At 38.7% G+C, this 25363-nt stretch overlaps 3 protein-coding genes across 3 annotated transcripts in view; all 3 read right to left on the reverse strand.

Moving 5' to 3' along the window:
- Nucleotides 1-15376, reverse strand: part of LOC145495976 (uncharacterized) — a 37174-nt gene extending 21798 nt beyond the window's left edge. Inside the window, exons 1-11 of the mRNA XM_081475574.1 lie at nt 15280-15376; nt 8319-8674; nt 7235-7399; nt 4782-4892; nt 4276-4401; nt 3824-3920; nt 3127-3345; nt 1753-2129; nt 1307-1474; nt 929-1039; nt 457-573 (exon numbers count right to left, since the gene is read on the reverse strand). Of these exons, the coding sequence (XP_081331700.1) occupies nt 457-573; nt 929-1039; nt 1307-1474; nt 1753-2129; nt 3127-3345; nt 3824-3920; nt 4276-4401; nt 4782-4892; nt 7235-7399; nt 8319-8674; nt 15280-15349 (1917 nt within the window). The 5' untranslated portion in view covers nt 15350-15376. The remainder of the gene's footprint in view (nt 1-456; nt 574-928; nt 1040-1306; nt 1475-1752; nt 2130-3126; nt 3346-3823; nt 3921-4275; nt 4402-4781; nt 4893-7234; nt 7400-8318; nt 8675-15279) is intronic.
- A 4405-nt stretch (nt 15377-19781) lies between these two features.
- LOC145495979 (uncharacterized) overlaps nt 19782-25363 on the reverse strand; it is a 47614-nt gene continuing 42032 nt past the window's right edge. Inside the window, exon 17 of the mRNA XM_081475576.1 lies at nt 19782-20968. Coding sequence (XP_081331702.1) covers nt 20322-20968 — 647 coding nt within the window. The 3' untranslated portion in view covers nt 19782-20321. The remainder of the gene's footprint in view (nt 20969-25363) is intronic.
- On the reverse strand, nt 21530-25352 carry LOC145495609 (uncharacterized; the record flags this gene model as incomplete). The annotated part of the gene is made up of 6 exons (XM_081475237.1): nt 21530-21921; nt 22421-22546; nt 23511-23636; nt 24033-24413; nt 24842-24932; nt 25224-25352. Coding segments are annotated over 6 exons (1245 nt in total), but the record flags the coding sequence as incomplete, so codon positions are not given.

Consider the following 25363-nt stretch of genomic DNA (forward strand, 5'->3'; position numbering starts at 1 on the left):
GGTACAATTTTGTTGGGTATGACGTCACTTGACACTCCAACTTAGATCCACCATCTTGGATTTCACTGTGTTTTTAAAGCTAAAGAAATAACGGAAATTAATACACGTTGAAGCCATAATGCTTATGAAATGTATAAATTGGTGAATTTCTGCAATTTGATGAATGGAACTGGGGATAAATACAGAATTATGTCAAAAAAGTTGAGTTTTGGCCAAACCTATGTGAAATTTGCGGTTGCCATGGCAACGTCAAAAATAATAGACACACAATTGACATATTATGATTTCGCAGAGGGTGAATGAACAGCTCCCGAAAGTTTTTAGCCCCTCAGAGTGAATGGTCATTTCAAAAATTTGAAACCCCCCCCGGATTTTTCATTGTTAAATTGCACTCTAATTTTGCTATAAAACTTTTAACTTAAACAGCGGAGTGTAAATATAGAGCTTCCATTCTACCTCCACCCAAGCAGTTATTCCATTGTGTACTGGTTGTTGATTTCCACCGCTAGATGAATGGTTCGCCGATACAAACACGTTTGGGGTGCTGTTATACTTCCTAGCAAAGCGGATATCCTAAGAAACATTAAATGCTTTCATTAACTTTGGCATCTACAGTTTGCATAAAGTTTACAGCATCCAATAAAATCCCCCTGGTGTTAGTTAGCTATGCAACAGGAAACTAGCAATACAGTGTAAACTGATACATAATTTTAAGAAAATCTGTCGATTTGTACGTTTTGCAGATTATAGTCCAGGAATACGCACGCTCCTCAATACGTTTGCCACTGCATCCAATAAGAATCTTCTGGAGTTAGTTGGCAGTGCAGGTTCACTGGTATAAAGTTTCAAGCAAACTCTTAGATTTATTATAACCAATTTAATCAACGAAATTCAGATGTTCCTCATTAAAAACGACTTTGATACTGACCTTGCAGAAAGCATTGTTGTAATCTGCAGGAGGATGCTGGGAGTTAGCAAAATAGACTGAACTATGCTCTGTGAAAAGAGGCTTGTGGAGAGACGAAAACGCTAGCCATTTCTATTAATGAGAAAACAAAAAAGTTTACATCTATGAGCAAATCCAAAAAGAATGGGTGAATAACTGCATTGCTATCATTTTTTTTTTTTAGTTCTAGCTGTTTCATTTGTTCCTAACTAAAATATACATTTTGATGAAAAAGCTTATTATAAAGTAAACCTTACCACCGATTACTACTCAACCAGCCCTACTGTTTTGCTAATATAAGGTATATTAGAGTGAGCTTGTTCTATATAGGTCCTGTTTTGTGGAAGCTGTGACACTTACAACATGAACGTCTTCGTGCGATCCTGCGTAGTTCTGCAGCTCTCTCAAACAAACTTTAAATGACGATTGCGTGACGTCTTCAATCCACAAGCTGGCAGCGTCACGCTTTAGACCGGCATGACGGTGAGCAGCAGTTACAAACACTGAGGGTACCACTGAAAACTTCCCCTGCATGGAAAACAAACAAAAAATAATAATAATTACGCCAGTCAACAAAAATAGTCAGGAAAAAAGTTGTTTTGCGTTTAAAAAGTTAAAGATAACAACATAATTAGTGGTTCAGCAACCTATATATATCTAGAAACAGGAGAAACCAAGATTCCTAGCCAATAATACAGACTGTCTAAAGGCTAGATTGAGTTAATGAAAGTATTATTCAGTGGTCCAGTGACATCTTAGGGAAAAGTGAAGTTAGTAAAATTGAAGTTAAAACAGAAAAGACTTACCGAAGGAAAATTGACAGCTTTACAAGTCGTCCCGGTCCACCATTGTGATATTCGTACTTCCCCGGCAACACCACCCACTGGACCCCCTTGGTACGCCATCCAATCAACTGTCACGTTAGCATTAGATTTCCGCTCATTGTAGCCAGCCGCCATCACACACGTGGTGAATCGATCGTAACTGACATTTTCTATCCACGACACAGCAGCGTCATGTACATATGACTTGTCACTAGTGTCAATATGATTGACAGTTATCTGAACTTCCAGTGGTTTGTCAGGATAAAACATGTAAGGCTTGAGGCGAATTACTTCACAATGAGAATATCCCAGTGAAGGAATATGAGGCATGTGGCGGCGACCTCGCTGGAAAGGAAATCCTAAAAAGATAAGAAGAGAAAAGATTATTCAAAAGGAATGATTGGTTTCACTAGTTGTACACAAGTGGATGGCATCATCGTCATTGTAAATGGTTTGAACCCAGGAGTATCAGTAGTTGGTATAGTGTGATCGTCCGGGTGAGTGCAGTTCTGAAAAGAACTGTTGTTGGTGACTGACGTTTCGACAACCTGAGCGGAAGTCATCTTCAGAGTCAAGTGAATAGTGTTTGTCAGTCGATGATATCATAAGTCTGGTCCGTTGAACGTGATTGGTCAGTATAGCCATGATGGTATTGGCTGAAAGACTCGTGTAAAGTTTGTCATCAGTCAGGCTTCCTACATTGGTGAGACTGGCAGAAACCTTAACACGAGACTGACTGAACACAAACGAGCCACGAGAAATGGTGATGCCAACAATCACATTGCTGTACATCATCAACTTGCAAACCACAACACTGACTGGGACTCTGCTCAGTGCTTAACCTACGGTACAAACTATTTTCAACGACTGACTTTGGAAAGCTGGTACACTAACCTAGAGCAAACGCCTCTTAACAGATGTCAACAACTACCGGCGCCCTACAAACGACTTATCCATGACGGAAACGAAACCGACAAACGTACTTCTAACAGACCGACTTGACAATGCACGGACCAAAAAGCGACCTATTTGACTAACAATAGACGGATCGAAACCTACCAATGACTGATGACAACCTTTACACGAGTCTTTCAGCCAATACCATCATGGCTATACTGACCAATCACGTTCAACGGACCAGACTTATAGCATCATCGACTGACAAGCACTATTCACTTGACTCTGAAGATGACTTCCGCTCAAGTTGTGGAAACGTTAGTCACCAACAACAGTTCTTTTCAGAACTACACCCACTCGGACGATCACACTATACCAACTATCATCGTCATTATCGTTTTGATCATCGATGTCTTCAAAAAATTCATTTTAAAGCAAATCAAAGTATTATATTATGACCTTCACAACTACCAGGGTGTTGAACAGAAAAGTTCAATTGCAGAAGACACATTTCCTGTCGAAACAAACACTCATTGTCGTGTGTTGTGCCATTTGATGAGCAGACGGGTTCTCGATAGGAAGGACATCTGTCCACAGCAACACAGCGAGCATCGTGGGGTCCAAACGCTTTACACAGACAGTGATAATGACATGTCACGTCGATACAGGGATCCAAGTCTGGCCAAAAAATGTGAAATAAAAAACGTAAGTAATTATGAATAAAGACAATAAAAAATGGATCTAAGAAGATGACGTTTCTGGGTTGTTTCAAGTTTTCAGGTTAAATTACACTTAAAGAGAAGTCTATTAAAAGGTTCTTTTCAAGATAATTTACAGTTTACGCATCAAGACCATTGCATAGCAAGTGTATTTATTTATGTATTTATTTATTCATTTCATTTGTTTATTTATTTATTTATTTATTTATCACAATCTACGGCTAAAAGGCCAAAGGATAATCTGTAAAGAGTTCTAAACCCCACATAAAAACAAAATGTATGGAATGGATCCCAATGTATCTCAAATGGTTTATTTCAACCTTTTATTACGTAGTTTGAGCACCATTTTTCTTCGCTTGTTAAAAATGTTTCATTTTCAAAGTTCAAAATACTCTGCAGTTTTATTTCCTGTATACAGATGGAAGCTCTCTGCCTACCTCCAGTGATCATGTAGTCGACAGTGATAACATCTTTATTGTTGGCGTCACTGTTGTAATTTTTCACACACACCTGTGCATCAGTTGTAGACGTATGCTGAGTAATGAAATAAAATGCGTTACTTCTTTCTCGTGCTTTTTATTTCACCAAGAGACCAAGACTCTCGAACAATGGAAAAGCAGGTTAAAAAACGATATTACAGAATTGTATTATATGGCTTGTGCCTGTGGTTGTTATAACACGCACTCTGATTGGCTGATTCTAGTTAAGACCCGTAATGCCCGCGGGTCGATTAAGGGTCTGCTAAAACAAAGCAAAAAACAAACAAACGAACAAACAAACAAACAAAAAAACGCGCACTCCTCTTGCCATAGACCAGACAAAATATATACAGTGTGAAGTCCTCACCAGTACTCTAGCTTGCTGTACCTAATTATCTCGTACTGCTTACCTCAACCCAAGCAGTAACTGCATTACAACGTGACCCAGATTGATTAGAATTGTTGTTGTTGTCACTGCGCTTTGGCGTCACTAACACAACAGGAGGAGCATAAAATGTCTCTGTGAAGTTTATTGTCTGCAAAGTTAAATGAAATAGTATAATAAGTACGGTTGTTAAACAAGAAAGGGAGTCTTTGAAGGGATAAAAAGACACACTGTGAATATATGTCTGACAAGTGATGATCTTTCTATCACTGTCGACTTTAAATTCTATCAGAGAAACCTCCCCAAAAACTACTTGATCTACGAAAGGGGGAAAAGTCCCAAGGGAGACTGGGGCTTTTGGGAACTATGTAACTCGATTCAGTTGTAATAATAGATAAAACTGTTTTGTTTGCCAATCAGCACAAGTTTGACTTGAAAAGGGAAAAATGCAAATAAATTGTTAAAACTGGCCACTTTTCATGAAAGCAAACTCTTGTAGAGTATCCGTAACATTATGTAGATAATCCTTACTTGACAGAAGGCGTAGTTATCTTGAGGAGACGGTGAGTTTGTATTGATAAACACAAGGCTGTCGGTTATGGTAAGATTGTCAACTCTCAGATTCGTGAATGCCATCCAACTCTGCAGCAGAATTTGAAAACAAGTAATGAGAAATAAACCAGTAATTGTTAAATAACAAATTATTAAAGTGCACCTAACCCCAAAAATTGTTTTTCGCTAGAACGAATCTACTTATTATTTGAAATAGTTCTGCGAAAAAAATTTTGAATTCCGTTAAATCCTCGATTTTCTGTGCCACGACGAAATCTCGAAAATAGCTCCAAAACACCGCCATTTTGTTTCACGACCGAGTTTGAGGAGAATGGGTCCAGCGGCTCTTGTGACGTCTACCCAGGAAGGTTGGATATCTCATTTCCTCTCATTTCCTTCAGGATGGTGCAATACACATTCGAAAAGTGCGCAGAAACGCCTTCCAGAGGTGCTATCGGCTGTTGCAGCAATATTCCAGATTTAAAGAAAGATATACTGTACAATTTACTGACGATGATCGGCTAATGGTGCAATAAAGACGTAAACGATGGTTGATTTTGTCGAACCGAAACAAGCGAACTGAATCTGTGAGAACCATTGAAGAACTGTCACTAGAATTTGTTCCGCAGACTTTCGAACGCTATTTTCATAAATGTTCTGCTTAAAGCTAACCAGAAATTTGTAGAAATACTACCTACAACCTATATCTTCCAATCCCGCAGTATTTATAACATAACCGGCAAAGTTGTGTGATCCGGTCAGGATCAAGAAGCGTTATACTGATATGTAAATAGATCGCAACTGTACGCCGCTAACCAACACTTATTTCTCTTTCGATTTAGATGAAAGTCGAAGATTAGTCCTCTAGAATTACATGATAACAAAATTGTTAGACTCACAGAGTTTTTCGAAGGTTTGGAAATCAGCAGTGCGACAAAGATTCTGTGCAATAGCGTCGAAAATATGACCGCGTAACATTATCTGCGGACCGCTTAGGGAACACATCCTTTTCGCTTATCCGACGAATTTCACTGCAAACTTTGAGAACAATTTGCATTGGTTATTTGGAGTTACGACTTAAAACGTGTGACAATGTGAAATCGGTAATTGTATGAAATGTTTCCTTCCGCCTTGCTTCCCACAGCTTCAAAAATACAGGTCCAAACAGTACGATTTTCAATCGATCGAAGCCAATGTTTTGCAGTTCATCAAGTCTCGAAAACTGCAACACGTACGTCGCTCTTATAAACATGAAGCATTCAACTGAAAGTAAAATACAAACTGGATTTAACAGAACCTGACAAAATACATTCTCGGTAAGGACAAATGTAAACGGGCTATAAACACGCGTGGGAATCTTATGTTTAGTTGACGAAATTACCATCCAAAGCAGTCCTTGAGTTTTCTTTCCTGCTTTTCGTTTGCCTGCTCCTCCACTTCGTATCTAGCTTTCCATTCCTAATATACAGGCAGCTCGTCCGCAAAGACGTCTTCCCCATCGTCGCTTGAAATATTGTAAATTGCTCTAAAAGCTCTAAGCAGTGAGTTCACAGTTGTCGAACGTGCTCGATCGAAGTTTATTTCGGAGCCTTCCGAATCGAAACTTAACTCTGACTCCAGTGACGAAAAAGAAATGATTCTAAGACAAAACTTGGACGTTTTAGTCCCAAAATACATCGGAACGATTATTTTTGCGTTCTATTTTCTCGAGCAAATATAGAGAGTTGACTGAGGCGCTATTGTGTTTGGTTCCTGGGTAGACGTCATCAGGTACCGCCGCCCCAGACTCCCTAAAACGCGGTCGTGAAACACTTAATCGCGACTTTGAAAGGGCATAGAAAATCGAAGATTCAACCAAATTCAAAAATTTCTTCGCCCAAATGCTTCAAATAAAGTCTAGATTTGTTTTAGCGAAAAAAAAATTGGGGGGTTAGGTGCACTTTAAGTGGGGATTTTGCTAAACTTCAGAGGGGTTGGGTTAAAAAGGCCAACCAAATGATTTCCAGACATGGATTTGCAAGGATTTATAAACACAGGGAATTTCAATATAACTGAATATAAATAGTTGCTTTTTTGTTTTGTTTGTTTGTTCTTTTGCTGTTTTTGTTTTGAAAAATGTTGTCTAAAAAATTTGGTAAAACAACAACAACAACAGCAACATTACCAACAAAAAAGAAATTAGATTACATCTTAAATAGCATAAAAATCGACAAAAAGCGGGCTGAATTTTTGTGATGTATAGTAAATGACTGGGTTGACCTCTGTTAAACTTGACAACATCCTAACGGACGTGAACACATGTATTTGAAGACAACTACTCATAGTTTTCATTTTAATTTAGATTTGTAATTTGGGAGTATAAAAGTGATCTTGTGGATTGACAGGAATTACGAATTATCCAGTGGCAGAAAATTAATATCAAGTTTACTCACTATTTTGATGTTTTTATGAGGTCCATCGAAAATCTTGGCTTCTCGGAGACAAATTTTGAAATTGTCTACCCTCATCTCCTCCACCCACACAGTCATGGCGTCCTGGGGTCTCTTGGGAATTTGGTGACCAGCAGTTACAAATATGTTCGGAGGAATTGAGAAACGCTGGAATAAATAGAAAAATAAAATTAGTTAAAGATAAACGAGAAAAAGGAAAGAAAGGAAAGGTAGAAGAGAAAGTGGTTAGATGAAAGCAATTACAGTAGTCAACTGAAAAAATTTCAAAAATAATCAGATAGAATTTGATTGAGGAGCGATTGTATAAAAAGTAAAAGCAGAACAGATTTACCAAGCAAGACGTGTAAAGGAGTAATGAGGTGAGGACAAAAAATCGAGAAAGTGCGAAAAAGGTGAAGCGAGGGAGCAAGGGATCAATAGAACGAGGCAACGAGGCAACTTGGCAACAAGGCAACGAGGCAACGTGGCAAAGAGGCAACTAGAGAACGAGAGAACGAGAGAACGAGAGAACGAGAGAACGAGAGAACGAGAGAACGAGAGAACGAGAGAACGAGAGAACGAGAGAACGAGAGAACGAGAGAACGAGAGAACGAGAGAACGAGAGAACGAGAGAACGAGAGAACGAGAGAACGAGAGAACGAGAGAACGAGAGAACGAGAGAACGAGAGAACGAGAGAACGAGGGAGCGAGGAGCGAAAGGACCAGGTTGCAAGGGAACAAGGGAACGAGGGGTCGAGGAAGCGAGAGTGCGAGGGTACGAGGGAGCGAGAGTGCGAGGGTGCGAGAGAGCGAGGGAGCGAATTAGTGTGGGAGCGATGGTGCGAGGACGCTAGGAAGCGACGGAGCCACAAAGTGAAGGAGCGAGGTAGCGAGTAGACGAGGGAACGACGGAGCGAAGGAACGAAGGAACGAGGTAGCGAGGGAGCGTAAGATTGAATAGGTGAGGAAACGTTACGAAAATATAAATGTTCTGCAACCTTTCTAATCACAGATTCTGCTTAAGCTAACATTTATTTTGTTGAGAAAAAATAATCAGCTGAAAACAGAAGGAAATTGCAATGCTTACCTGCTGAAAATCGATCCTCTCGCATTTCGTCCCAGTTGTCCAGGAATTTAAAGATGTAGTACCAATCTGAGATCCACGCAGTGAAGCCTGGAAGGATAACCAATTTACCTCCACCGTCTTGTTGGACCCATTTCCGAATTCAAGGACACAAGCTGTGAATTCACTTGCTGTAACAGCTTCAACCCAGACTACAGCGCCGTTCCGAGGCGCTTGGTTCTGTGCGGTATGGCCAACTGACGCGAGAACCGTTACTTGCTGTCCGCCGTAGAAGGGACTTGGATAGTAGATCACCTTGCAAGCAAACAGTCCCGGTGTGATGGTAGTTATGTTGTCTTTCCCAGTCTTGAAACCGAGTGCTGTGGAGGAATTAAGAACAATTTGTTATCATAGTAGAAGCTCTACTAAACAATAACTTCCTCAATCGGTGCGCCCCTCCCCCAATTTCCGTCCACTGTTCAAATCTTTTCGACAAGACATAAAATAAACTTCAGATGACAATTACGATATCGGAACTTTAAGATAAAAACTATCGTACCTTCGGTGGCTGGATCAAGTGCAAAAATGAACAAGAAAACTGGAACGAAGTAGATCGGGTGTAGGTGCGCAGACGACATGTTGCTCCGATTGAAAGGGAACTTTGCTGTGATGTACATTAAAATGACTACAAGAGCTTTCTATGCATACGTGCCGACTGTCACCTACGTGTTGGGACAAGTCGATTTATAAGATTATCATAATGACAACGATGGCAAAAAATCTGTTTTACTGTTCTATTATGGAGACGCTTGCTTTTTGGTGGGGAGGTGGGGTGAGATGGTTGGTCCGCAGACTGATGGTTATAATTACTGCTTGTTGGGCTATTAAATTATAGCATATTTGGATATTGACCTAATTTCTCCATCGCAAGTGAGAATTTGTGCAGATCTTTGACAAAATAGCAAGTGATATCTGTAGCAAATGCAAAATTCTGTACAACTTCATATCTGTCTTGTGTTGTCAAAATTACTTTTTAAGACCAGAGGCGCCGGACTTGAAATCCGGAGGTCGCGGGTTCAATTCCCGCTCTGGCCACTAAGCTGGAGTTGTTTCTCGGTAGACCCTAGTTCAACTCCTCGGTCATGCTTGTAAATAGCCATCTGGTCTGCCTCCCGCCAGTTTGGATTTTTAAGCCTACTATGTTTAGTTGATATATTTGTTTCTTTCAGTTTAAGTGGCATGCCTTTCTTTCGTTTTTAAAATATCAAGGTCATGACATGTCACATGACACATTTCTGTTAATTTCCTCGACTTGTTTGTAACTCAGACAGTACTCCGACAACGATAGCGACAGAAATGAGCTCCTATGACGATTTGTATGATGGATGTTGAGTAAGCGTAAGGAATGTTAGAAGGATAGTACCATTGTTTAGTGCATATGCAAGTCTTTGCGCCAGCTAGCCCGTTTGATTCAATTGTTTATAAAACAATCGTTGACGAATTAGTGAGTGCTTCCCAGTTTCCAGCGTCAATTTTTGTTTTCGAGAACCAAAATATGTTTCTGCTACACGGCAGAAACATTCTGTGTTTTCTCGCGGCATTAATTGAACCATGTTTATTGATGTTTCCCAGTTTTTCCATTTGTTTTCCATTTGTTCCTTATCAACCATCGCTCGCTCGTTCATAGGGTTTCCCGCCCGAGAGAAAGACAACATGGCTGACTCAAGGAAAAACTCGAGCGAAACTTCCGCTACGAGTAAGAAAAATAAGGGATACGAAAGGTAATATAATGCACAGACGAGCAAATAGGGCAGCTAATTACTAGCTACGAAGAAAAGAAATTTTATGGGACTTCACCAGCAAGGAATACAGCGACCGAGATCAAGAGCCGTTGGTATTAATAAGTTCCGTCCCGAGAAAAATTTGTGGAGGTGTGCGGCCCACTGTCCAAAACCCTTACCCCATTTATGACCAAAATCTGCGATTTTCAATACCCTATTTATGACCTGGCCTAAATCAATACCCTGTTTCAGACCTGCCTTATGCTTAGTTCCCTAATTCAGACCAACGTGAAGGGCCCATTAACCGATTCATGCCCGCGCTCGCGCGCGTTGCTAAGGAGGTGAAATTTCACTTCCGGTTACTTACGTCACACTGCGTGCGGAAAATAAAAACAACTCAATAGCTTGCAAATTCACTTACATTTTAGATGTTTTTTTGTGTGTGTGTGTTTCACATGGTGCAAAACAAAAAAAAAGTACAAGCAAAGACAAAGTAAGAGAAAAAAACAGAGAAACAAGAGCAAAAGAAAGAGAAAAACTAACTCCGCGTGACTTTGTTTGATCTTACCGAAGTGTGCTGGTAGTGTAAATTGCGCACGCGCTGATAGGGTAACTTCCAATATATATCGGGCGCACTTCCGGTTTCTTTAAATGCTAAAGGAAACGCGGTTTTTTATTAAATCGAGCCTTTTTCGGCGAGTTTCCATTAAAGCCAACGTTGGAAACATAGCTATGCATTCAAACAAAAAACAGAAACAAAAAGACTTTATTTAACGAGGGCAACATAATTTACTGGTTGCCCAGTAGTTTACAATATGGCCCTCGCTAATTTTACATAAAATCATTTACATATTATATACTTATGAATAATGATTAAAATTCAAATTAACTTAATACAAATAAGATCTAGAAAGTGCTACTAATTACAAAGTGTTCTAGTGTAGCATTTTGTTTCAGTAGCTTCTGGCGTACTTTTGCTGTGAATTGTTTGTGCAATGTAGTATCACGAATGGAAACATCAACATTATTCCAAAGGCGAGTTGCGCTTGTATGGAAAGTCCTGCAACCTGAAACTCTCTTGCACTTAGGAATAACTAGGTTATACTTGGTTGTAGCTTTAGTGTTGTAGCTATGAGTGTCCTTTAGATAATGTATATATGGAATAAAGTAATCTGGACAGTGTCCAAACCTGATCTTATGTAATAGATCAAGTTTTCTGCTACGTATGATATCGTCTATGGGGAGCCATCCTAATTTAGTAAATAGCTTCACAAAGTTATCAGAAAACTTAGCATCAAGTATTAATCGCGCGCACCGTTTTTGCATTAATGCTATTCCTTTGTCAAAATCATGCTTTTTTCAGAAATTACGAATTTTTCAATATTTTGAAATTCTCTCAAAATCTGACCTTTTAGAAATAAAACAAAATGTATGTATAGCATAATGAGGATTAAAATTAAGATATTAAATCAATGAAAAAAATCCCGACAAAGTAATATGCCAGGGAGTCTTTGCATTTTTTTCGGTATTAGTCACATGACCAAGAGCGTGGCCTGATAACGTCATCACTGGTGTTATTGGTCATGAAAAAGTTAGAGCGGTTTTCAATTGAGTGTCGTAAAACCAAAACGAAACTAATTACTTACCAATCAGACTTCTCAGCTAATCTCAAACTGTAGTAAAACTAAAACCAAAACCAAAGTAATTGTCTAATTACTTTCGACACTCCATTGAAAACCGCTCTAAAACACGTGAAATAACACTGAACTAACTAAAAATGATGAGGTTATATCAAAATAATTTTTCCTTAGCAACGGCTCGAAAAGATCAGTTAATGGGCCCTTGAAGGCATCATGAAGGGCTTTTGTTGATCGATAATGATGAAAAAGTAGCTTCTTCTAAAAACCATGTCCGATTTAAAGCTAGAGTGCAAAAACCAGACCCTATTAATGATCAAAATGACTAAACTCGATACCCTATTTATGACCAAAACGGCTGAAAAACCATACCCTTTGAGGCCGCACATACCTATATAGCCCATATAGGGGAGTACCCCCCGGGTTCCGTCCCCACCCTTTAAGGTCAGGGCCAATTCGAAAGTGCGCATGCACCCGCGGTGTTTCCAGATAAATGTTTCCTCGTTTTTATAGTCAGTTCGGTGAGCGACATGTTTTCTCGTGTTTCCTACCAGTTTTGCCACCTGGGAAACATTTATGGAAACATGTTTCTGAAAACATGTTTCCTAGTTTTTCCAGGCCTTTAGGCCGAATGATTACTGCTAAACTGCTAATGTTCAATGCTAAAATCTAAATCTCGGTTCTAAACCTGGTGACATCTTTCGTGCGATTTCGGCATCAGTCATTATGCCTCGGCAAGTTAAAGCCCGTGATTGCTGGTCTACATGTGATTCAATAAGAAAGTGAAAATCACGCCATGCCTTGTACGTGTTCTGAATAGTGAAGATATCGTTTTAACACCTCCCTTTTTTGGGCTTCCTGTCATTAATGATCGTCAGCTCATGAATAAATGAGTTGACATCACAAATGTAGAAGTTCCTGTACGCATTGGGTATATCTGCTATCGGCTTCATCGATTTTTAACTTTATGAAAGGGAAACATGACTTCTTTCCACGCACTGAACCTTTCAGTACAGACATCCGTATGACAGCTTTTCAGCTTTATCTTGATTTAGGAAGAATCCATGTATACATTTAAAGTTGAGCGCGTTTCACAGCGATGTAAACGTCTGTGTAGCAAGAAGCTGAAAAGTGCAAAATTTCGGCTTATCGTAAAGTGAAATCTGAGCTTTCAGTACGATGACCGTTTTTCGTGAATTTCCGCCGTTATATTTCAAAAAACTAACTTGGTTTCCTTCAGTTACTTACCTAGGCCTTCAAACTGGCAAAGCATAAGCAAAATTGATTTTTCGACCGTGGCAACATTTTCAGAGCTTTCTTTGATTTTTACTTACATTCACTCTTAAATGCCATTTTCAACAACAAAAACAGCAACAACAAGCCAATGATCTTTTGGCAGTTTCCTGCACTATGATCGAATAATAAAAATCGATAATTCGTGGCTGTTACATAACTGCAAAGAAACAGGATTACCTTTAACTCCCTCAAGCACTGAGAAGATAAAGGCCAGAACAAACACCTCTACTTTCGTTGAAAACATCAGGACTTTAAATTATGAGATAAATCAACCCTGTTGTAGGAATTGACTGCAGCCAGTCGAGTTGCAGTACCGTTATATGGCGATGAGAATACTGCGAGTATTGATGAGCAGGTATCAAATGATCTTTCCGTAACGAAAGAATAATTCAGTCATTTCAGTAGAATGCCCGGGAAATAGTTTTTCCAACTTGGCAAGATGAACAACACATATATGGAAAAAATATGTACCAAGTATTATTTTTAGCAGGTATCAAATTGTTTTTCCACTAGAAAATAGCTTAGAGTATCAAAGTATCAACAAAACTGCAAGATGAACAACACGTATGTGGAAGTGGTGTAGCGAGTGTTGAATAGCGAGTACCAAATGGTCTTTCCGCAAGGACATAGCCTGCCGCACCAGCAGTTGCAACATAAGCCCAGCAAAATAGGTCCTTTACCCCTTCTTGACAATTATCTACAAAACCGCTTCAGTTGTGCAATGGTCGTTCATTAAACACGGTTGGTAACGGAGCAACCAAAACCGAAAGCAACAACGGACTTTTGGATAAAGTTGTCCTCTTTGTATCCTCTGTCGTCGGTCGTAATTTTTCTTCAATTTGCTTCGATTGAACATGCATGTGTCGCTGGAAGCTTTGTGGCCGATATAGATTAACAAATAGTTCAATAACTTGGTTTACAACCCGCAAAGCGGATCGAGTGCACCGAGCGATCTGTCGAGATAACCGGACCAAGTGATCATCCGGCATGGAATTGAATATGTGTCAGCCGGATAGAATGGGTGATTATAGTGAAAAACAGCAAATAAATTAGGTGATCTAAAATTCATGCCTGGGACGTTACAGCACAAAATTCCTAAACCTGAATGCAGCAGTGGGATCTGCTAAACGGCAAAGTTATAGAACAGCGAAAACCCAATGGCTCTTTCAATGGCTGGTCTTTCCTCAAGGAAATTTGGATGTCCTTTAAGCTATTTTGCTAAGGGTCGGGAAAAGATATAATTCGTTGAAGTGTTGCCAAGTATCATGAATGTAGGAGGAATTAACACTTGAAGTGATTTGCGTTAGCCGGACTAAAAAGGTTAGAGACATAATTCGAAAATTCGTAGATGTAGAAGGATTATGCTACCAACTGGGCAACGTTATCTAAGCCATGATCTTGATAAACGAGTTCAATTGCTCAGAATGTTTAGCCTGCATGTACATGTACTTCATCGCATTTACTTCAGTTCTGTCAGAAACCAGAAATAAAACAATTTTACCAAATTAAAATAGAATAAAAGTAAACTTAGGCATGCTCCTTGTTTGCTTGAACCGTGAAGATGAAACACAACTGGATCTGTGCAATTGTTTTGGACTCTTGCATTTAATTATTTAATGGGATTTCTCTCAATCGATAACAATTTTTGCTTTTCTGAAGTTACCATGATTAAACTATCAAATATTATTCAAGCTTCCCGAGTAACCATGGGAAGAAGTTTTATTCTGGACGTCTCTTTTGGACGGTATATAAAATGCTTTTGATTGCGCCGATTGGCCTGCTTGAGCAATGCACTCGCGGCCATGCCTTTTTCGCTCGCATCTACTCATTTGCGAAGAGTTTTCTCAGGTACCGACAAAAGAAATTAAAATGTCCAGTGCGGCTACCATTCTTCATTTTGACTTAAAGGAATATAAGTTTTAACGTATAAGCTCCAGCAATGTCGAATATTCTATACAGTAAATGCAAAGTCTGCCGTCTTGTAATGCTGAGACTATCTACAAATTACGAAAGGTGCAAAGTACGAAAGGAAATCATCCGCATCATGATCGTAAAATATTTTGAACGTTTAAATTTGTCTGAAATTGAGACCGCTATACTCTACAAACAGTTCTCCCAATTCGTAATGAAAGGAAGCAAATAAGGGTATAAATTCTAAATTACAAAATCAGTTCCTATCACGACTCTTCGTCAGTAGTTTCTTGCATTGTAAAAATGGTACTGTTGACAGATCTACACGAGGTTAAAATATATGCAAGAGTGCGGAGTTACCTTTGACGCCTTCTAACACCAGGCAACAAGAAATCAACAGAAGCACGCTTTTTTTCGTTGGAAATGCCATGACTTGAAAATCTGAAGTAAATACCCCTGTTGCAGAGATATACACTGGAACACAGCTAAATGAAATGCAGTTATATCAGTGGAGAAAGTACAAGAAATATCGAGTAACAAATGTCAAACAGTGTTTCCGCAAGGAAATAACGTTATCCACCTAGTTGAGTAAAAGGCTATTAAAATAGTTTCTGCCCAACACAACAAAGTGAACCACATTTATATGGTCATATATGGAAATAGTATAACGTGTATTGAATATATTGATTGGCAGGTGTTACGTGTTCGTATAAATCACCTTTCCATAGGGAAATAACGCTATCAACTGTTGCAGCATATATCAAATCCAGGGAAAATGGTTTCCTGACAAGGTCAAATAATATCAGCTACGATCTTTAAAGCATTTTCTTTTTAATATACATTTTTTTTTTTTTTAACATGAACGCTTTGGGTTAACAGAATGAGTCAAGTTAACCCTGTCTACATGTAGTCTGACTTGAATTCTCCGCGGTGATTTCATCTCAATTTGTGATCAACAGCATTCAATCTAAGAGCAATCAAAGTATAACTTTTCCTACAAACGTTATAAGGAAATATTTTGGCCTCTCAACTGTTTCATCACCTGACTTGACATTGCTATGGCAACTATGATTTTCCCCCGAATGTGTGTCTATTAGCAAGATACCAAAACTTGTATCCGGAAGGAAATAAAGGTTTAAGCTCTTAGCCTCGTGAAAATTTAATTTTAAAATGCATCTGTTGGTATCGTATCACACAAACGTATTGTTTGACCGTTTAAAGCACGAGTAAAGAATCTATTTTTTTTTTCTTTTAACGAGACATAAGACCAAGAACCCACTATGGTATACTGGACATGTATCACTATAACGCTTATAAGATTGGATATATACACACTATTTGCCTGTTTAGCTTCAGTATCTGTAATTCCTTAATTTTGGTTTAGTTTTCTTTTCTTTTTTTTCTAAGCCACTTAGTCAAGTATTATGACCACAGTTTGCACTACATTTTAAAACAGGTTTGATTATATAGTATTTTGACACCTTGAAACTTCACCAGCAATTTTCTTAAAAGCGATCTCATTGAAATATTTAAAGTTTTTCCACCATTTAGACAGCTATGTTAAGTCGTAAAACCCGACGTCGTATATCCACCTGATATCCACAATTATAATCCATCAAATATTTTTTTCTTACACGCGATTAGTCTAAAAACTGGGAAATATCAGAATGGATATTCCCCAAATTTCAAATCCTGTGTGTTGGCGAAAATTTTTAAAGGATAATAAACACAATACCCTCCATTTGATTTAAAAAATATGCTCGAATATTTTTCCTTGAACATTATCAGTTAATCGAAGTTCACAAATTCCTTGAGCTTCGCTCGCTCGCTTCTTTGAATAGATAATGTCCGCGGACAAATATTCGAGCATATTTTCGCGCCAAATGAAGATTATTGTTTATTTAATTATCCCGTAATGAAAAGGTAAAACTGTGGGTACGACATTCATTACGTTGCCATGGTAACTCAGATCATGGTAAAACGTATTCTATTTTAAACTTTCATCCATCTCTAGAACGCCAGTAACGTTCGATTTTCTGATAACTGCGGTGCTCTAGTCGCTCAAAGTTGAACAGTATCGTCGCTCCAAAATCTGATTGAGCCACCTTAAAAAAGTTCAGTTCAATGCTTTGCCCAATTCCTAATCACTTGGTTAAAGACTGGTCACACATCTACAGTAGGCATTTAGAAGCAAATGTTTATGTATCTTATTAAAAAAAAACTCTCAATCCATCGAGATTGCAGGAGCCTCGTCGTAATTTATGTGCCCAATGCTATGGAAATAACATCCCAGCACAAAATGGTGTCTCGCTGTCCAGTGTAACAAACGTGCTAAACTTCGGTGGGACTAGCATCAAGCACAACAGCTCCAAGATGCAGTTATTAAAACCTCGCTTCTCGGAGCAAGTGTCACAGAGCCATAAATATAGTCAAGCCGGAAGTCATTTTGCAAAGCGCTCGTCTCTTCTAATCAATGCGAGTTTTAAGAGCCTAAGGAGGCTCGTCTTTCGGTTTCTAGGCTGCTAGTAACTTTAAACTATCGCTCTGACTAAGGTGAACATCATTATTATGAGGGAGCGCACAGTCGAGGTACGGCGTGCATAAACAAATGCGAAACCACTCCTCCTCCTCCTCCCTCCTCCCTTTTTCCACTCACGCAAACTCTTGCGTTTAAACTTCAAAGGTTTTTATTTCGCCCGCTTCCTCATCGATGCACAATTCTTGCAGATGTGTTAAGATAATAGAAGACATTTGCTTGCGGTCTCTGGACGTCGTTACGCGAACATAGAAGGTCAGTGAACAGACTATCTGTAATTAATTATTTTTTGTTATAACAACTGCTGATGAGATGCTATTGATGACCGATAATTCCTTTGAACCTTCTCCTATGAAGCTTAGCTGTAACGCAAACAAAGCCAACAAGAAATGATTTTTATGTTAGATTAGCGTCGGAAGGTAACTCTTCCCAAAAGATACCCTCGCGGTAGTTTTAGGAGCCGAGAGACACTTGATTGTCAATATGACAGTCGGGTGTGACAGTCGTTAAAGTTAGCTAACTTTTAGTGTCAGTTAATTATGTCTTTGAGAACTGGTGCTTACTGGAGACAAAGCGATTCAGCATACTCACACAGAGCTAGATTTTTGGTGTTATTTTCAAAACTTCCGACGACGAGCACTCTTGCGATATATTTATGGCGGCTTAATCACTTGATTCTATATTTTGGTACGTTTTTCTGACATGTGGCAATCGGAACGGAAATGTGTTTGACCTTGTGGCTTGTTTTTTTTTTTTTTTTTTTTTTTTTTTTCTCAAACAGACCAGCTTAATTTGGCACGGAAAAAATGGTGCTTTATGTTAGGGAACAAAACGGACATAGATTTATAGAGAGCCGTAAGTACGTTACGTTACTATCACAGTAGCTTCTGGTGGTCTTGAGTAAAGTGATTATTTTCTTACAGCGACTATCCAGGTAGTACTTTTTTTCAGTGAATGAATTAAAGCATGGGTAACTACTGACGATAAACTGTAATAATGGTATTAATTCTTAATATTAGTAATCGGCTTTAACTGGGGCTTTTCAGCGACGCGTCACAGGTGTAACTAGCAGACTTTGAAGTGAAAAAGGTAACACGTATTCAAAGATTTTATTGATTGTTTTGTGAGGCAATCACACTTTTCAGCCATGAAATGAAGTCCGTTTGCCGTGATTATCATTCGATGTAGGCCATTTTGACTCACTTAATAGACAGTAATCAAACATTTTGCGAAAGGGTAAAATGTTTTTGCAACTTGAAATGAGAATCCTTCAATCCTTTATGGTTTGCAAACGTAACCCTAACTGCCAGCCAGGTGTGACCAGCAAAGCGTGTGCGTTAGCGGGGCAAACCACGAAAGGGGAGCTAAAGCAGAAATTCGAAGGTATATTTAATTTTCAATCTTGCGGATTCATTGTTGGCAGTGAGAAGTTTGAGTAAACCAGACACATACCAAGAAATAATAACACACCAACTGCTTTCTTTATTACTTTACGGCTAAGAAACTACTTTTTTACAGCGGTTATTCCTAAGTTGCTTGGATTTGTACGGCATTAAGAAAGCCACCGAATGGAAACGGCAACGACAACGAGCAAATGCCCTGAGTGTTTGTTGCATCCTTAGTTGTTCTCTGCAAAATTATAGCTGGTGAAATCATTCAACAAATCTCTGAGGGTTTTTCGGGATTCCAGAGCAACGACGGCAAGTTTAACGCGGTTGCTTTACATATTCAGCCGAGGGCAGTTCTTAAGTCAGATAAGTACGCTGAACAGTTCTCAAAAAAATTCGATTTGTTAGCAGAGCGGCATTTACAAGTGACAAATGTCGTCCTTGACGTTGCCATGGTAGTTGCTTGAAAACTTGTTTGACTAATATGACGTGAAGTCAATTCGTTAAAACAACAGCTTTTAGTTTCGTAACCATTGATAAACAAAACAAAACAAAAATGATTACATATGTAATGTAGGCTATTGTTCTAGATCTAAACCTTTTAAATGGGATACATTTCATATATTAGATTTGCTAGCGCTGATTAGCGGAAAGCTACTTATAAGCCACCTAAAAGCTTCGTGAACACAGTATCACTCAGTTTCATGTCACAATCTGTTTCCCGGTGGTCTTCGGTTATAAAGTGCTTAATTCCTAAGACCTGAAGTTTGGCCATGCTACATATTTTATCCGAAGCGATCCTTTCGATATTAGCAGTTCCAGATATTGACGATTTCATTAACTTGATTTTATGTTTATGTTTTGGGGTTTGTTTGTTTGTTTGTTTGCTTTTTGTTTTGATAGCAAATGTCTAACCAACAAAAACTGTATATTCAGAAGCAAAGGGATCATCGCGAAACTAAAACTAAAAAGAAAAAACAACAACCAAAACAATCAGGAAGAAACAACAAACGAAAAAAAGTGCCAAGAATTAAGATCAGTCTGTATAGGCTGGAACTAAGCAATTGTAATTTAACCGTAGTCTCACGGCACGGTTTGTTTTTCGAGGCCAATTTTCACTTTTAATGTTAGGCTACTTTGCTTCGCTCCTTACGGTACTCCCTAAAGAAAGGGATACATCCCACGATTTTCTTCTTAAAAGAAGAGAACTTGGTGAGAAGTCAGTTAGAAACGGATTACTGTAGGAAATACACTTGTCTACTAGAGCGGTTTTGGACAGTATTTTTCTGTTACTGAGTGTCAGAGATGTAGCGAAATCCAACAGAAGTCGCTGGTAATTGTGACATAAAACAAAAGTAAATTCAATAATGTAGTAAAGCGAATTAATGTTGCTATTCTACAGACCACACTGTCTGAGACTCTTAATCAGCGAATGTTAGAGCTATCTCAGGTCAAGTTTCGGCGTCGTTCCAAGCCATCTAGATGCTACAGACCACCCCTGCATCCTCCCAATGGCTACAGTGGTGATTTCCCCATCCATCATGACGACAGTTAAGTAGCGACGACTCTCCTCCTCCACAGTGGACATGATTCATCCAGATACGGCCAGAACCAGGGCCGAATGTTGCCCAGTAAGTTACCGAAGCTGCACCGGTAAATCCCAGCTGGCGACACACCACATGCGCTTCTCTCATATCCCAGTAGTGATCACACACCGTTCCCCACTGTCCGTAGACGTACACTTCAACACGACCAAAGTGAAGACCTCCGTCCGCCAGACGAACGACAGAAGATCCATAAGAGCACCTCACACTGGCATCTCGGCTGTGAGTGCAGTCATGGTTGCCCCATCCACGGTGTCTGCATTCATGCAAATGGGCCTCACTTCCTGAGCATGCCACGTCATCCATCCAAATTGGACCAGTTCCTTGACCATGGGTGGCACTGCTGTATGCTCGTAGAGCGCGAGTAAAGCCAAGTTGCCTGCAAAAGACGTTAGCATCATTCATATCCCATCCGTCATCACAGATTGTACCCCACTTACCATCGTAGAAGATTTCAACTCTTCCCTCAGGTGACGGTATTGGGGAACTGTTGTTTATACGGATGGATCCTCCTGTAATGACTAATCATAAGAGACAAAAATAGACCGGATTTTCATTTGAGTGTCGTAAACCCAAAACCACAGAAATCACCCTAGTCAGTCAGAAATTACACCAAGATTCAGGTAAACCAATCAGAAAAGGGAGCAGATGTATCCAGTTGACTCAAAGCGCGGTAAACTGTGAACGAGTTAGTATTGGCTCTTTTTAAACTTCTGACTGGACTGACAAAAAAGGCGCGACTTTAATTTTTGGGCCAATCGCTTAGCGTGGAGCTGAGATGTAAGGCGAAGAAAGATTTCAATAACCTTATGAAAACCGGTTTAAGTGAATGATGAAAACAATATGAGGTTGAGTACAACGATGCTCAAATGATCAAAATGAACAAACACGTACGTAAGCTCAAATCTTAATTTTGTCTCGCGTACCAAATAGATGAAAGCCTTTATTCTCTAAGACAATACGAAAGTGTTCCAAAGTTAAAACACAAATGTGTTTCTTTTTGTGCGCGTGCACAATTATCGATCATAATTATTGAAAAAAATAGACGCGGTACACTAATCATCATAAAAGTGCTTAGTTTTTTAAAACATTTTTTTTTCCAGTAAACGCATCTTACCTCGGTAATTTGCACGAAATCCCTTGTACTGTTTATTTTGGGCGGCATCGGTTGTAAATCTCACATAAAGGTTGTTTGATGAGCTGATGAGCGGAAGAGGTCGCTTGGACCCACTAAATCGTCCAATCACCGGAGAGGAGAGTGATGTGCCATCATATACAGTTACGTAATCGTCATATAACTCGGTGTCAAAACGATCAAAGGTGAGTTCCACCCATGCATTTGAAGTTATATTCCACTGACAATCCATTCGGTTTTCGTACCACTCTCCACGCTTATTTGACTGTATAAAACCATCTACTGTAGTTAGCTCAACCGTCTTATTTGTACAGGTGCTGGTAGAGTTCACCACAGGTGCTGTTAAATTGATGACAAATAAGAACACTTTACTTCAAACAGTTACTATATATCTTCAAACTCCGTTGTTTATAGTTTCACAATCACTTACAATCGCTTGTATTGTATGCACAAAGAAAAATAAAGAGGAAGACATGATATATGATATTCATATAAAAAGGCTTAGAACAGTTCAGATAGCAATTTTGCATTCCGAAAAAAACCTGTCATTATAATCTCAAGATTTAAACACACTGTCTCTGAAACAGCTATTACTTCAATCTCCCGCAAGGTGAGAAAATTACATGAGTTCCTGCATGGCTTGTTCTATTTAGGTTTCCAATTTTTTAAGCGAATGGAACTGGCCAAAACGTTATTTTCTTCGTTTGGACATAAATTTCGTTGAACAAACAATTTTATCATCCCCCTCCATTTTTTTGTTTGTTGTTCTTCCTGATTATGACGATGACGATAATGATAATGATTTTACCACTGTAATATAATTGCCTCGGGCACTCACCACCACAATATTGTTGGCCGTCGCCTCCGTAGCCTGTGTTACATCTGCAATCGTAGTAACCAGGAATATTCACACACTGGGCTAATTTGTGGCACGAATATAGACTCAGCTTGCACTCGTCTATATCTGTTTCGATAGAGAATTTTAAAAAAGTTCCTCATTGTGCTAAAATAATACGTTTGCTACAAATAACAAAGGAAAATGTATAATTAGATTGATTAGGAATGCCAACGACTTCCATATGATGTCAATTCATAACTGAAGTTAAAGCGAACGACCGTAATTCCGAAATTAAATAAATAAGTAAAATAAATAGGAATTTGCTGGGGCGCATCCCATGGAGAAACTCTTGGTCCACTGTTTTCAGATCGAACAGGATTTTAGAAGTGTGGTTTTCCCGCTAAGAGAAGACAATGTAAAAAAAAATGTCATTCTCAGCCGGGTTTTACAGCATTTCTGTTTCTAAGAAAACTGTCGTCCTAATTGGGATAACAAGAGCTGTGATAGAATTTAATAATTTTGGCTTGACACTATTTATTACGCAATTCCCCAGCTTTTTAAGTGATTTCTATACTACTTAACCGTTCATAAAAATCATTTTCTTATAAATGAATGAATGAATGAATGAATGAATGAATGAATGCTTTATTTAACGTGGATATACGCTTAGTTTGAGAGCTAGTTTACAGGTATTCCACCTGATAACTAATGAGAACCTAACAACTAAACAACGCTAATATGACAATTCATCAGGTAAAAATCACAAATTAAATACTGATTAAAACTATTCAAAACTATCATTACAATATTACCGCCGCAGTCAAAATACTATTAAAACTAATGTCACAAATTTACTAATCCCCGAAATTTAGCGATCTAATTCTGTTTACTATTTCATTGGTGCCTACTTTTACTCTAATCACGATAATTTGATAGTTCATTCCATTTCTTGGCTGCAAAATATCTCCATGACTTTAGTCCATATTTGGTATTGTTAACTTTAGGTAAAGATAAAACATATTCTTGCCGCCTCAGATTGTACTTAAATGAGCGTAAATAAGATTCCTAATGTGAGGAAAGCTGTACGAACCCGAACAGTTGCCAGCTGCATTCCGCCGATATCCACCATCACATTGACACGTGTAAGAACCATCATTGTTCACACAAGACGAACCTTGTGGACAGTTGTAGCCGAAGTGTTTGCATTCATCGTAATCTGTAGTGAAAAGAAAAATACTGGTACTTATTTCCTTTTATGTATTAGAGATGAAAAAGGGGGTTATTTGAAGTGTTAGAAGTCATCACCATAGTAAACAAACGCGGCAATGTTGAAAGAGGCATTTGTGATGAGAATTTGTTCAGTCTGCACTTTCGTGCAATAGTGGTTAATTGGGTACACTGCAGTTATCATCGCTTCTAACTTATTATCTCATCTAATGGACTCAATTGAAAACTCGCTAATCAATCCTCGTTTTTGAAATAAAACCATCTCTCCTTAAGGACGCTTCAAGATGAAGGTGGCTCATCATATCTTCTTCAGCATCACTGACACCTCTTCCCAGAAAACAACGAAGACAATTGTAAGAAAACAAGAAAGGTATTTTAAACTTACCTTTCTTACAAGTAAATCTGTGACAGTCCGTGCAATTGACATCATTCCATTCGTAGTCATGATTTTGAAGAAAACCCAGAGTATGCACACAATCCTGATTGGCAAAATTATTTGGTTGATATTTTGCCCAGTGATGGAAGTCAGTATTTGTTCCGTCGGTCCATACAAACTTTCCTTCTGTGTTGATATCAGACAGGCCCAACCAAGACTTTTCTCCTCCGTGCAAACTTTGAACGAACACATTCTCTTCTTGGCTGTGGATACTGGGAAGATTAGCTCCTTGTATGGCGCATGCTCCCTGACTGAGGCTCCATGAACTGCAGGGAGCTACTTTTCTGTAGCAATATCCCCTGAAGTAGAACCAGTCTTTTTCGCAAATGTCTGTTTTATAAGACAAAAATTCATGATTAGTTTAGGTCATAAATGAATATATTCATCATTTTTCAATAAGCTCCATGAGTGCCACATGACCTAAATGAAACAGCCTCATTCCTTTTCGCAAAAAAAAAATAGCAAATAAATAAATAAATAAATAAATAAATAAAGGATAAAAAGGAGTAAACTCCTTAATTCATCACCGTTTGGTAGTTCAGTCGTTCATTATATTCATTCATTGATTTATTGAGTCACAATATATTTCGCATTTTGAAAATATAGATTTTCTCGCTTTTTCAGTTGCTCTTAAAACAACAATTTATGTAAAACGAGCTTCGCCTTTTTGCACGCTACTTCAAATAAGTCAATTTAAGCACCAACAGGTGCATATTCCCACAGGAACTTTAACATGTGGGAACGATATGGGCGCTTACCTGATAGCACTGCATATGACACTGTGATGGGATCGAAACGTTTAACAAAGAGTTCTTTGGCACAAATGCGAAATCCATATTTGGTGATAAACTTGAAAAAAGAGAAAACAAACAATAAGAATTCTGATGCACAAGTTGTAATAAATGATTGCCGCTTAGTTATGTAGTGCCCTCGTCTAAACAATCTGACAAAATGGAGGGGCATGTTTCATCCAAACCGCTGTTTTCTTAATGCTAGTGGTGCTTTCATCAGTCATTTAAGTCAAAATTATTGTCCAGAGACTCGACCTTGGAAAAATATTAAACTTGTTATTGTATTAATCTGCAATCTTGGAAATATCTGGGATTTTTTTCTTCAGGTATATTCAGCGCTTTCTTGTACCTCAATCCAGCTTACGATTCCGTTACACTCTGCGGCTGAGTTTGCACCACTGGTAGAATGTTTGGCTGTTACCAGCACCGTTGGGGGCTTGGAGTATGTCCAACCAAACTTTAAATCCTGTTTATCATTTTAAAAAAAGG

Source organism: Orbicella franksi, chromosome 8, assembly GCF_964199315.1.
Source record: "Orbicella franksi chromosome 8, jaOrbFran1.1, whole genome shotgun sequence".
Lineage (NCBI taxonomy): Eukaryota > Metazoa > Cnidaria > Anthozoa > Scleractinia > Merulinidae > Orbicella > Orbicella franksi.